Source organism: Protopterus annectens, chromosome 1.part0 (assembly GCF_019279795.1).
Source record: "Protopterus annectens isolate FY-2018-M chromosome 1.part0, PAN1.0, whole genome shotgun sequence".
NCBI lineage: Eukaryota > Metazoa > Chordata > Ceratodontiformes > Protopteridae > Protopterus > Protopterus annectens.
The window spans coordinates 875,024,438-875,038,618 of record NC_056725.1 but is presented as its reverse complement, the minus strand read 5'-3'; the positions used below and the strand labels follow the sequence as shown (position 1 = coordinate 875,038,618).

Below are 14,181 nucleotides of genomic sequence, written 5' to 3'. Positions count from 1 at the left end.
CCTAGCCAGGGATAATCGCCACAAGTTACCCCACAGGATGAATCTACTCACACAGCACAAGGGGATCCTAGTACATCCACAGCTGTCAACCCTGAATCTAACCTTGTGGGTGATAGGGTTTTAATCCACTATAGACACCTTTTTTCAGAGGACGTGCTACAAGTTCTGCAGGAGGCCAGAAATCCCACAACTAGAAAATCCTACATTTCCAAATGGAAGAGGTTTTCCATCTGGTGTCACAAAAAGGACCTACAACCACTGTCAGTTGATATTCCAGTGAACTTGTCCTATCTGTGTGAATTGTTGAGGGCTGCGTTGTCTTACACTTTGATGAAGACTCATCTTTCAGCCATCTCTGCTTGTGTCTCCACCTTTGCCCTCTAGGTTAGAGGTAAAACTATATTCCTAAAAGGTGCCCTTCATATCAGACCACCAAAGAAACCAATACCTCCTCCTTGGGATCTCAATTTTGTGCTGGAGAAGCTTATACTGGGACCTTTTGAACCAGCTAGCTCTTCTTCCTTCCAGCATTACCCTTGGAAAACTGTTTTGTTAGTGGCCATTACCTCTGCTAGAAGGGTTTCACAGTTATGGGCCCTGATGTCAAACCTCCCTACACTGTCTTTCATAGAGATAGGGTTTCCCTGTGCACTAACCCTACCTTTATGCCCAAAGTGGTAAATGAATTATCCCTTAATCAGTCTATTAACCTTCCTACCTTTTTTCCTTTCCCTCAGTCTCTCAGTGAGAGAATCTTGCACACTTTGGATGTGCATAGCTCAGATACTACCTTGTCAAAACCAAGCCTATACATAAGACTTGACCGCCTGTTTGTCTTCTACCACCCAAGAGCTCTGGGTCAATCATTTTCCAAACAAACTGTTTACAACTGGATTTCTAAAGATGTTTCTTTTTGATGTTTCTCTAATGGTAAGAACCTTACTTCCCCAGTGAAGGCTCATTCTACTAGATCAGTCTCTTCCTCGGGGGCATTCTTTAAAGGTTTGGACATTGGCTCTATACTGAAGGCAGCTACATGGTCCTCTGTCCATACTTTCACAAAACACTACAATCTAGACACCATCTCCAAGTCCAGAGCGGGGTTTGCAAGAGCAGTACTACATGGATTTGTAGAAAATGCATCAGCTCATCCTCCTCCCCACCTGTTCCAAGCCTTGAGCTTTGGCATTCTCCCTAATGTGATGAGTACTGCAGCACATGACTAGACATAGAATAGTGGTGTAAAATCATACCATAGCCATAGATGTTCTTCTCTTCTGTATGCTGCAGTATTCCTTTCCCCACCCTGCCTTCACGCGATGCTTGCCTAGTTTTCCTATTCCTATGCTTCTTAACTAGTATCTCAGGCTGGTGCTTGGTGGCATACAGTTGTGAAGTAGGTGTGTGCTGATGTCTGCTTTATACCCGACATCTCTTTATGGCCGACTTACGCGTTATGCGGCGTAGCACGTACCTTGCAGTAGCATGAAGACTTTTGGATATTGGGCGGGCTCCCTTATATTATGAATATTGCAGCATATAGAAGAGAAAGACATCTATGGTTATGCTAAGATTTTACACAACTATTCTTTCTTGGTCTTAGAGAGAGAGAGAGTGTGTGTGTGTGTGTGTGTGTGTGTGTGTGTGTGTGTGTGTGTGTGTGTGTGTGTGTGACAAGCAATAATACTGACACTGTATTTCATCTCAGGCAAACAATCTTAGGGTGATTTTTTTCCCTCACAATCCACCATTTTATTTTTCTTATCATTAACTGGAAAAACACTTGATTAAGGAAGTCAGCCAAAAAAATATGATACCATATGAAGTTATGGATGTTAAGTGGAAGTTCTCCAAAAGGCAATGTAGGTGTAAATGCATTATAATTTGGTTCTTGCATATTTCATGAATTTTCAATTCCTGAACTTGCAGTCCAATTTATCTATGACTATTGAATATCACCCCCTTATGCTCTAGACCAAACACAAATCATCTGTACTTTTTTTTTCTGTGGAGAGAATAAAGCCTTACCTTGGTCTGCAACTGCATAAGGATGTTTGGCCATCAGATCTTGTCCTAGAAAATTTGTTGCAAATATAGAATGTTGGTCAATTTGCTAAACTGTTTCTTTTGACTTTGAAACTGTTTTGGGGCTAAATTTGTTTCTCAGAACGCATAATAAGTGACTTCATTATATTTATGATGTTCACTCTAACTTGCAGTTTTATTCAGAGAGATCAGCTTATTGTCTTCTTTGCTTCTGGTAGGAATAATGGTTAAGGTGTTTACCTTGCAGACAGAAGGTGCAGGGTTTGATTCTCACATGGGGTAACTGGCTAGGCATAAAATGCCCCACAAGGGCAATTACCCTAGTACTAATCTATGAACCTATTTCTAAGTACCTCCTGTGGAAGCTTATTGTTTTGTACCATCATGGCCTTTTTGCAGATGGTATGAAAAGCTTTTCCACCAAATTAGTGGCCACAGCAAGGGTTTTTCTCAGGAATTTGTGTTTAGCAGATGTGTATTGCAACCAGTAAGAGCTTAATGCATGTTTACTTAGCACTGCTGCCTGGGTGTCCCAGGAAAAGCACATCTTTTGGGAGTACTCTTTACTATTACATGCCACTGTGAATTACTGTCTGAAAGCCGTCATTTCCTCCCCATTTCTCTCTGGTTTAGGAAGTTAGGTGGAGAATTTATTGATGCATTTTCAAAGGCCTCTTGAAAGCAACTGCTGCACATGCAAGTGTTAGTCTTGTTCGATGATCTTTAGGTGTGTATTAAAATCTCTGAGCCACCCTTAAGCCTCCTGTTTTCTGATATTCTTTTTTTCTGATGGCCCTTCAACAGCATCTTATTGTAATAAAACCTCTAAGATTGAAGTATTTTCTCATAAGTTTAATATATCTGTCTTCTAGGTCACGGCAGCCAGCAGGTCAACCTTAGGGTTTTGTGTGTCCTGAAACCTGAGAGCAGGGCTACTGGCACTAGTCATAGAAATCAGTAAGTGATGAGCAGTTCATATCTACAGGTTCTTAGTCCCTGAGGACACTTACATCTTGCAATTTAACAATAATGAAAACATTCCATTCTACTGATACTGCTGCTTCATTCCAACTTCAACTGTGAAGTTTTACTTACAGCAACCAGTTATTAATCCCATTCTTCTGTTTGCACATTAAATTGTTTACTTCACTGTCTAGTAATTCTTATAGCTGTTAATTTATGTTGGTAACCAGGTGTTGTTTTCTTATTCTAGTCTGATATTTTGGATATTAACGAGATATTTAAGGACTTGGGAGTGATGATTCATGAACAAGGGGATATGATCGGTAAGCTATCTTTAATTCTATTATTCTACAGTAAGTGGAAAGACTCTATTTAGTTTGGCCATAGATAAGTATAATGAGTCAAGTAAAATGTGTGGAGCTCTTAAAAGATGGATTTGTGCATTTGTTTTTTTTTTCTTGTTTGTTTTTTTTTTTTCCTAGTCAAAACCTCATCTATTGAGTCTTTGCAGCATGCATGATCTGTTTTCATTTGTGCTTCTATGCTGCCAGATCAAATGGGAGTGGCTGGAGAGGATACAAATTCCAAAGGGCCACATTTATTTGGCTAATTTATTGCACTAGAAGCACTCAGTAGAGGCTGAATGCCAATAAAAGGTATGTGAACTTTGAAGGGAGAAGGGTGCACATAGGTGACTTGCATTATTATATCAAATATGTGCCAGTTACAGAAAATGAAAATTGTAGACACTCCTGTGCAGTGGATGACAGCCAGTTGCCGCCACCCACACACAGTCTTCCAAAGGAACTTCATTGTGACAGGGTCACTATACCAGCTAGGCTGCATGGGAGATTTATGAATTGAGAAATCTACAGTCTGTGGAGGGAGAAGTGTCACCTCTGTTGGAAAATCATCATAGTCCATCAGTGACTTACTTGCAGAGAAGCAAACTGAGACAAGTCATAGTTGATAGGTAAGGATAGAAAGAATGATAAATACTTTTCGTAAGTGAGTTTATTATTTGGTTTAAAGTTTAACAGTGAAACAAACGTTGAAGTTTAATGGCGTCTGCCATTAAAACTTAAATGTGTACTGCAATAGTACGATTTCTTTGATGTCCACCTTTGTTTTCTGAATCATGACTGGTTATGGCCCATTTGGAATATAGTTAATTTACTTGGTTAACATGAAAATAAACAAATAAGAAAGTTAACATTAAAAAGATCTCCAGAAAAAGAACTGAAGTCTGTTATATTTAATTGGTACAGAGGTAATCCTTTAGGCAGACTTACTCTGCTGCCAGCCAATAATAATAATATTCTTTCTTGCACAAGTACTTATGATTTGGAATCTTCTTACCTTTTGATCACAACTGTGAATTTACAGGAGTTCATGTATTACTGTAAATATTTTGCAATAACAGTTGATTTTCTTGGATTAGTTATTCATTGTTGCATATATATTTTACATCTAGATATGTTGTAGTAATGTATCCAGGTTATGTAATACTTTGGCAGCCTGCCATAGGCCTGGGCTGTGGCTGAAAGTGAGCCCTGGACCAGCCACCTACTTCATTACCAACACAGAAATAAAATTATGCACCTAAATATGTCTGTAACTGGAAACTGGATAATTCATTACTGGATATTTCTGTATTTTCTGTTTCCTTCTTTTGTGATGAAGCTCTGGTTATTAAAAAGTGCTAACAGCTGTAGAAATTTAATTGGCAGTCTCTTTTTTTTGTTTTTCCACACAGTTTTTATCCTAGGCAACAGCGCATGTTCAGTGTATGTCAATGTGTTGAAGGATACTTTCTCCCTGTGGAGCAAGGCTGCCAGGCACAGTTAATAGTAGGACAGGATACTTGATAAGCAAGTGTGTGAAAACCAGGATTTATGTACTTTATTAGTTTTTACACTCAGCAGAGGATTTTGCAGCGATTGTTAATATTTTCCTTTGCTAAAAATGCTGCTACCGCAGATTTGATTGTAATGAGTAGGGGTTGCAAGGTGGATAGCCGCAGCATGATGGTATGTGGTACAGTACAGTGAATCAAATATTTCACCCATGAAAGTCTGCCATTGTAATGCTTTTCATCATTCAGCATAATAAAGTGGGGATGTAATTAGCAGATATCCATGGGATCCTGTAATTGCACACCATGTGTGTGGAGGCAAGTCTGTACAAAGGGCAAAAAAACAAGAATTCTGTCTTAAGTAACAGTGTGACACTAACCTAGTCTCCTCTTCAGCCATGACTGTTGGATCAAGTCTGGGGAAAGGGAGTTATTGTCTCCAGGAACCTGGAGATCAAGGAGAGGCAGCAGGAGTCGCTGCAGACCAACTGTGGAGTGGGCACAAAAAATGATAGATTTAAGAAATTCCTGGTTTGTGTGGAATTCCTTTCATGTGTCCTGTTGTTCAATTTTTCCTGATGTGTTGGATTTGCAATGCAGTTAATGAAATTATCCTTTTTTGTATGACCTTGTCATTGTTAGACTGTATGCAGATTTTTCCAGGCAGTGAACATGACCACTTGGTCTCATCAACAGAAAACCTTGCCTATAAAGGGAAAAAAGCTCAGTAAAAGAAGCATCACCATCCTTTGCCTTTTTCCTCTGGCCAACACTACTTTTGTCATCAATTATTCTACACTGTCATCATCTCACAATAGCCGTTGCTGTTCCTCTATCCCCATGCGTGCTTCCATTCTCTGTCATATCCCATAATGGTGAAGACAGCTGGTAGTAAAACATTCTGTGGCTTCCTCTTCCTTGCTCAGGAAAAGCAAGGATCCTTGGCAACAGCCCATATCCATGTCCATGTGGATTCTTTCCAAATGTCTAAACATCTGCTGATGAGCCCCAGCTTGGGGACTTGTACATAGGATTCAATTGAGCTGGTGGTACTGCGTTTTGACATATCCTGGATGGAAGCATGTTGGTTGCTGTTGCCAGCTTATCACGGCATCTCTTTTCCACCATCAAAGAAAGCTGTATCTGTGGCTGTAACATATAACTAGTAAGGAGAGGAGAAATATTCAGAGAGACTTGTATCAGGCAATTACCATATTATCACATGCAGTGCTGAAGAAAAGAGGCATACCTTTCTGGATACACTTTCTGATGAGTATTCCGAGTAGGTCCTGGAAGTTGCCTTCTCTTCATTCTGTTTGTATGACGCACAAGTTGCAGTGACAGTTGAACGCCATTTTCAACAGATTTGTCCTTTCACCATTTTCACTTATTTGCTCTATCCCTTGACATCTTGGGTGTTCTAGATCTCCCAAGAGGACATATCATTTTTCTTATTTGGAGTTACTGAGGAAGTGCTAGGCATCAGTAATGTGGTAGAAAAAGCCCAGACCATTCCTTTAAAATGTATACTTTGGCCGTGTTGCTTTCCAGGATCATTTTTTCAATAAGCTGGTTATAAGAAAAGCACTGAAAGTCTTTAGATAGAGGACTATAATTTCATCATAGGGCTAATAACACGTACTGTCTTCCTAGGGGGGAATGGTCTTTTCTAGGAAAGGCACCCCTATGTGACTCTGCTGACTTCCAGTGCTGCTGAAGAGTGACACAAGATGCCAAAGGCCATTTGTGATTTACCTCTGGACGAGATGTCTTGACAGATCTGTTGGGTAAGAAAGGCTCCAACTCCTACACCCTTCGGGGTATGTTTTTATTTGTATGGTACAGGTAGATGAGATTCTACTCTTATTTGCTGAAGAAAATGAGTTCACTTTTCAACTCTTTGGAAGATATGGAAACCAGGGGTAGAAGAAGATGGTTGGCTTACTGTTCAGCACCAGTGGCCAGTGTTCTGGATGATCTGTGATCTGAAGGATATCAAGCCAGGATGACAGTTGTAGGGGTGACCCTGAGAAGCCTCATCTGCCTCAGAGTCTTAGGCTCCCCACAAGATCCACCCTTACTGTCTGTTCTCTAGATATCACCACTTTTGACAGGAGGTTAAGTGGACCCTTGGTGAGCTGGAGGAATGTTGGAGATCAAATTAATGACTGACTTTTTTAGGAAAAATACAGTTTTCAGCCAATTTTATCAATCACAGAAAATGACAAACATGTTTTCCCCAACTGCAGTGCTCTTTTGCAGCTTCTCTGTTCCTGGGCTGCAGGAGTCCCTTCATCAAATCATTTGACCATGTGCCAGGCTTTCCGGAGGTCTTCAGGCTAAGAAGGCTGTTTTTCCTCCTGACAGAAAAAAGAGGGCCACTACACTGTACTTTTGGGGTTTCAGCTTTTGCTGCTGTACACACCAAAGGCTTTGTTTCATCAGCCCTCCACACATATGCATGCATGCACACATGATGAAACAGTTTCTTGCCTGCTTCTGCAGGGTATTTTCCTCTGTTAAAGTGTGAGGCAAATTTTCTGTTGGCCATAGGCACAGTGGGAAAGACCCTAAGTCTCAAAACATCTGGGGTTATCTCCAATATCCTTTTTTAGTACTAAGGTGTTTGTCTCGTTCTAGAACTTCAAGATCACATTCGTTTTGTGGAGGACAGCAAGGTCAGTCGTGGTGATTAGTTACCTACTGTGGATCTTCAGGATACATTTTCTCATTTTGATTCATTTCTTGAACAGGCAGTTTTTGAGATTTATGGTGAACAAGGACACCTTCCGGCTACAGCCCTTCCTATTTGGTTGCCTTGTATAATATGTGTATTTTATCATGTGCTCAGCTACCATGGCAGTTGATCTGCAGAACAAGGGAATTCCTTTATCTGAATGACTGGTTAATTACTGTTTCTCCCAGGTGACATTTCAAGGCATTCTGAAAGCTATCATTAGTAATTCTTCCATTGACTTTGGAACCACAACATGCTTGACATTGTTCTGCTTGGTCCCCTGTCAGAGAAGCATATTTTTGGGATTGGTTTGTAGTTCCATATAGGAGACATTGTTCATGTCTTTGGGGAGGCTTTTTATATGTATATTTCATCTGAGCCATTTTGTACAATGTGTCATTCAAAGCTCCCATAGTTCTCAAAGTCCTGTACCAAGAAGTGGCGGATCCAAAACAGTAGGAGGTGCACCCTGGTGCTCTGGTCAAATGTCCGATTGTCGGTATGAATAACACCTTGAACATGTGTTCATAATGTTTTCAGCTGATCTGTAGAAAAAAAGCTTCCTTAATCAGAAATAACCTCACTTCATGCCACTGTGGATGAGTATCTCATCCACAAGTCTCAGCTGTTAGACTTAAAAAAAAAAAAAAAAAAAAAAACTCAGGCAAGTTTGCATTCTGTGTCAGATCTTCATTACTCTTTTTGCAGTAAGATGCTGACTGGTATAATGGGAACAACTTTCTGACTTTGGAGAGTCACAAGCTTATAAAGCCAATGCAGTTCACCATGTTATGCAGTAACATGCCAGATTATGATTGGTACTGAAGATATGCTCATCCAGAGACCAAGGAAGGGGGGGGGGGTTCTGTCATAGATTGAGAGACAGCTGGGACATTTTTGTCAAGTGTTTAGCTTCCATCTGCTGCTGCACAGGAGCAGTTGTTTATGACTAAGGAGTCCAGGAGGACAGTATTTAATATTACACCTATATGCATTGTGTTACGTTGTTAGGTTCTCTTGAAGATCCAAAAGAACAGTCCAGAAATCCTGCTGGTGACTACCTTTTTGCCCAGGCAGCATTGTTCACAACTTCCCCCTTTTATTTCATCTGGCCAGGGACAAATACTTCAAGTTACCCCACAAAGTTAACTTGCTCTCAAAGAACAAGGGCTGACAGTTTCACTGCAACCTTCAGGCTCTCGTTCTGATTCTTTTGGGGATCAGATTTTAATTCCTTTCAGACACCAGTTCTCTGAGGACATTCTCTGAGTTCTCCAGGAGGTAAGAAAGCCTCATGCTAGAGAATCTTTACATATCCAAGTGGAAAATATTTTTCCGGAGGGGAGGGTTACATAATGAATAAGGACCCATTCTTGGACGGTATCCCTATTATTTTGTCACATATGTGTGAGCTATTAAGACAGTCTAGCCCTACTACTCCATCAAAGGCCATAAGTCTGCTGTCTCACCTTGTTTGACTTTAGACCCACCATTAGCCTTTAGGATTGAGATCAAACAGTTCTTAAATGGCATCTTCCCAGGAGGGCCATTCCCTATTCCTGAGATTTGAATTTTGTTTTGGATAAACGTACTATACCTCCACCCCAACCCCCTTCCGCCTCTCTGTACTTTTGATATGGAAAACTGCTTTGCTCATAGTTGCAAGTTTTAGGGCAGCTTTCCCCTTCCTAATATTTTATAAGGATATGGTCACCCTAAAGTCTAATCCCTCCTTTATGGCTAAAGTGATACATGATTCATCTCTGAACTAATACATTCATTTTCCATCCTTCTTTCTAACTCTCAAAACAGGAGTGAAAGTTCTCAATTCCCTTGATGTGCATAGGCTGTTAAGATTTTACTTGATGAAAGTCAAATTATTCAAAAGTTGACACCAGCTCTTTATTTCCTTCTAGGAAGATAGATTGGGAACCCTTTTCAAAACATGCTATCTCCAGCTAGGTTTCTAAATCTACTTCCTTCTGTTATACCTTTATTGGGAAAAATGTTCTAGCTAATGTTAAGGCACATTCAATAACAGTTTCCTCTTCACATGCTTTCTTCAAGGGCATTGGTTCTAGGTGCATCATAGAGGTTGCCTTCTCCAGATCTAGGACCTCCTTTGCTATATCTATTCTATTAGGACTGGTAAGCAACACCATTCTACCTAATCCTAACCACATCAACATTTCATAGCTTTGGGAATCACCCATAAGTTTTGGAATACTGCAACAGTAATCTGAGGTAGGACAGATTGTGTAAGAACTTACCATAACCATAGATGTCCTACTGTGCATTGTTGCAGTGTTGTTCCCCTCCATACTTCCCTCATCTTCACTGTGCTTTGTGGACCAAGGTAGACAGTTACCTTCCCACCCTATTACACTGACATATTTATTTTTTCTTTCTCCTTTTACTCAAGCTTTCTGTAGGGCTCTGCTGGGGCTAGGTAGTCTGAGGCTCCCGTTATGATACGTCAGCTTAAGTACCCCTACACCCCCAGGCTGAGAGAATGTGCAAGGTGTACAGAGCATTATGAAGGTTATTTTGCTTTGGTACCATGTCAAGATATTGGGTTACTCTCTGCAGAATAATCCCATAAGTATTAGAATACTGCAACAGTGATCGGTACTTCATCAAATACTATGGAATGTTCTTACTCAACTGTATTATCCTCCTAGATAAATAGCCTAGTAAGTACCTATGAACCCATGAGTGGTAAATATGAGAGATGTTCTTTCTGGATTGCAGACTTGCTTCATGGGGTAAGATCTGTTTACTGCTGGTCACAGTAATCCTGCGACTATACCAAGCATCCAAAGATAACCACCCAACACAGACTTCATCTCAGGGCTGGAGGTCATTTATGTCAAAATATACTAATCTGTTTCTGACAAGAGTTACAGCCATTGCTTTCAGTTATGTACATGTGTTGAAGTTTCAGTCCTTTAGAGCAATTATAGAACTACACCATTACCTAAGGTACACAAATCTGCTTGAATTATGCTTCACCTCACAGCAAACAATTCCCACCTCTGGCACCACATATGCGATATGAGTAGGTATGTGGTAGCCCCATCCATTTTGCTGCACTCATGTAAAGTACATGGGGTTGATGAGGCTTAAAGGTGTAGTGTAAATGAGCACTGCTGCCTTGGGTAATAACCATCACCTGCCACATCCCAATAAGCTTTGCACTGTACAGCTGCTAATCTGAGTTATAATCCCTTGCTCCCAATGATTTTGCCCACCTTAGACTGAGCATAGTGTCTTTCCCTTCAGTATTGCCATCAGTAATTAAATCCTGTCCAAAATTATTTTAAAGACACACACACACAGTATTTGCCAGGAGGAATAAATAACTATCAACCACCAACACCCGTTCCAATTTGCACTATTCTATCTCCATCTTAGTTACTTTGACGAAAAATAAATAGAAAGTGCAATTTACCCTTTAAGTAATCCTTTCTTTGGTAACAATAGCTTTAACAGTAACTTCATACGGCAGTGCCTTTTGTAGGTTGTACATTTATTCAGTGTGCATTCCCTTAAACAAATAAATCACTTCCCTCAAACATTTTAAATTCAGCAATACTTGGCAATTTATTCTGTACCTTTATTAAACCTGTTTTTTTAACTTTAGACAAATAAGAAGCCCAACTCACTAGATTGGACCCAGACATGGAATACTAGTGCCTCTTGTGCTACTGTTAGTAAGCTGAAGTGGTTCTTCAGGATGAACTAAAAGTTGTGATAGGTGCCTGATATCAGTGCTCTTAAAGCCTCCAAGTTTGTGTTGATTGTATGTAGATAGGACAGTTGCCATGGAATTCTACTAAGGTGTGTGAACTACTTATCTGATGCACCCAGTAGTCCTTTAAATGGATAATAATTTATTACAGCATTTGTAAAGCTTAAGTTCACGTCTGCATTTCTCTTCTAAATCGGTTACGTTTCCAGTCTTATAATAGTTTATTCACAATAATTGCTGTTTCAGAAATGTGTATTGTGAAGGTTTATGAAAATAATAAAGTCAAGGGCAATATTCGACACCAGCCAGGTCCAGCAGGTCGATGTCCTTATGGCTGCAGTCTCATGCTGTGTGGCTAGGTGAGAGCCCACCCATTAAGAGTGAATAGCTTTGTTCCCCACTTGATTCTTTTCTGTAACCAACGAATTGACCTTCTGCCTCTGTGCTGCTCGTCATTCATTTTACGAAGCCTAGGTTATGACAGTGCTGAAGAATTATATCCCTTTGTTGTTACCTTGGGCACAAAATACCAAACTGAATTTGTTTGGTAAGCAAATTAGTCAACAAAACACTACTGATAGTCTGTTCTGTCACACAACTACCTCCCTCTTGTTCTCTTTGTAAGTAATCTTTCTTCGAGATATCTGCACAAACTGAATTCTTTTGCCAAGTCTACTGCTTATATTACTCTAATTTCTACATTATATGTAACTTTTGTATGTTGCACTCAAGTATAATTGTATTGTTGATGCCTGTTTCCCTTGTGTATATTTCTGTATTCACACTGCTCTGTATAATTATTCTATTGATTTTTCTCTGTTTTTGTGTGTTGCTGTAAACAGAGCTTTTCTACCTGGGCTTGTGCCTGAACTGAAAATTTGTGTCTCTGTATACCCAGCTGGAATATCCCAGTAAACAAATACTAACTAAATATAAAGTAAAACCTAAAATAAATGAAAAAGTGTAAAGCTAAAGTACATTTTATTTTTTCTCAGGATGTTCTCAGACAAACTGAATAGCATATGCTGTCACAAGCATTGGGTATCTTGTCCCTCTAATGATTAGTGGTCTCCAAAAAAATCTCTAAGACAACACCTTTCCTCTCTATGGCAATACACGTGTGCCAAATCTGCACTCCCCAAAACCTGACACAACCCTACACCTTCATTAACTACTACTGTGATACAACCCTTTCTCTTTCAATTTACTTACTTAACTGCAGTTCTGTACTATATACTGTATTTGCTTACCTATATTTAAGCCAAGGACTTTACAAGGGCAAATTATTCAGACTATTTTGCAAGAACCTGTGATACTTACTTGAGTAACTTAATTATCCTAGCTTTATATCCTATCTTGTTACATTTTAATTGCACAAACCACTTTATCCATAATGCTGTAATCTAATAATGTACCAAGATTTTTACCTTGCTTATTCAACTGTCTTCTGCAACTCTTGCATAGTTATGTACTTATGTTGATCTATTTGATTGTATGTATTGTATAATTGATTGTGGAGCCTTTCTTCCGAGGTCTCCACTGAAAATGGGCTCACCATGGCCTAGTGGACCATCCTGGTAAACAAATGCAAATACATAATAAATAAATAGCACCTTAGGATTTTATATGTTCTGATCTTCCCTGCTCAGACCATAAACTCATCCTGCAGTGTTGTGACCCATTTGGCCCCATCCCCACCCCCAAAATCCACATTGCGAACTGGGTGTAAAGTTACACTGAAATGAACTGTCATCGTTGGGCAGTTTGGAATTTTTTTGCTTTACAATTTGGGCCCTGTTTTACCCCACATCAGTTGTTCAGTGATATTAGTGCAGAACATAAGTCTAAAGAGGAGTTGGCACTGCATTATCTATAGCCATTGCTTGGCTAAAGCTTATGGTCTCCAACATGGGTTGCATGCCAGCCAAAATACCCACTTCCTTCCTACTAGGATTTGCATGATGTCAGATGTCACTAATTCTCTCCCCTTCGGCTGACTTGTCAGGAGCTGGGCATCATCTTAAGCACTCTTTGTGAAAAGATTGCAGCACACATCATTAGCTTTGTGCTGCTGCAAAATTTAGTGACTGAAGGATTGTGCATCTGCATTCTAGGAACATGCATGGATAAACAAGAGGCTTAAGCCTGATATATGAAGTGAGACCGTTCATCTTCTGAAAGTTGATGTGCCGACTTGTCCTCCTATTCTGCAAGAGCGTGGCTGTTTGAAGGAACATGTTATTCCTGTTGGTCTCTTGCTTGAATATTGAGTTCTGGAGGGACAAGCAGTAATAAGGCATAGCATTTTAATCACCAGAGAGATGATTAGGATGTTGTCTGAAGAAGAGGCCTTCAGAATTGTAAAAAAAGGCCAGTTCCCATCTTAAACATCAGTGTACATACAGCTGAGTTGCTAGTAAGTCCCTGGATGTTTTTTTTTATGTTTCTCTTGCTCTAGTAAGAAAATCCTCTCCATTAGTAGTATGTATTTCTGGGGGGCCAGTGAGGCACTCGCGCAGTCTTCTACATTATGTTACAAGGGGTTGGTATCCAGTACGCAGGTGTTTGATAGCTGGGTGTCCAGGTATTGGGCATTGACCTTATAATGACATGAGAAATATGTGTAAGAATATTTAAGGTACTGCAGGAGGTGTCCATAGATTTATCAGCTCCTAATCCTTAAATTTGAGGAAATTCCAAAGAGAGATTATACCTGTCTAGCTTCAATTCACATGAAGAGGTGGGAAATAATTCACTAGGTTATGCAGAATAGATTGGTTGGCTTATAGTGTTGGTTAATGATTCAGGTGATGAAAATAACCTCCTTTA

At 39.9% G+C, this 14,181-nt stretch overlaps 1 protein-coding gene across 5 annotated transcripts in view; it reads left to right on the top strand.

Moving 5' to 3' along the window:
- The window catches only part of STX7 (syntaxin 7), a 900,235-nt gene that overhangs the window by 764,865 nt on the left and 121,189 nt on the right, over nucleotides 1–14,181 (top strand). For all 5 annotated transcript variants that reach the window (XM_044063754.1, XM_044063764.1, XM_044063774.1 and 2 more), the window contains one exon: nucleotides 3,260–3,332. In XM_044063754.1, the coding sequence (XP_043919689.1) occupies nucleotides 3,260–3,332 (73 nt within the window). The remainder of the gene's footprint in view (nucleotides 1–3,259; nucleotides 3,333–14,181) is intronic.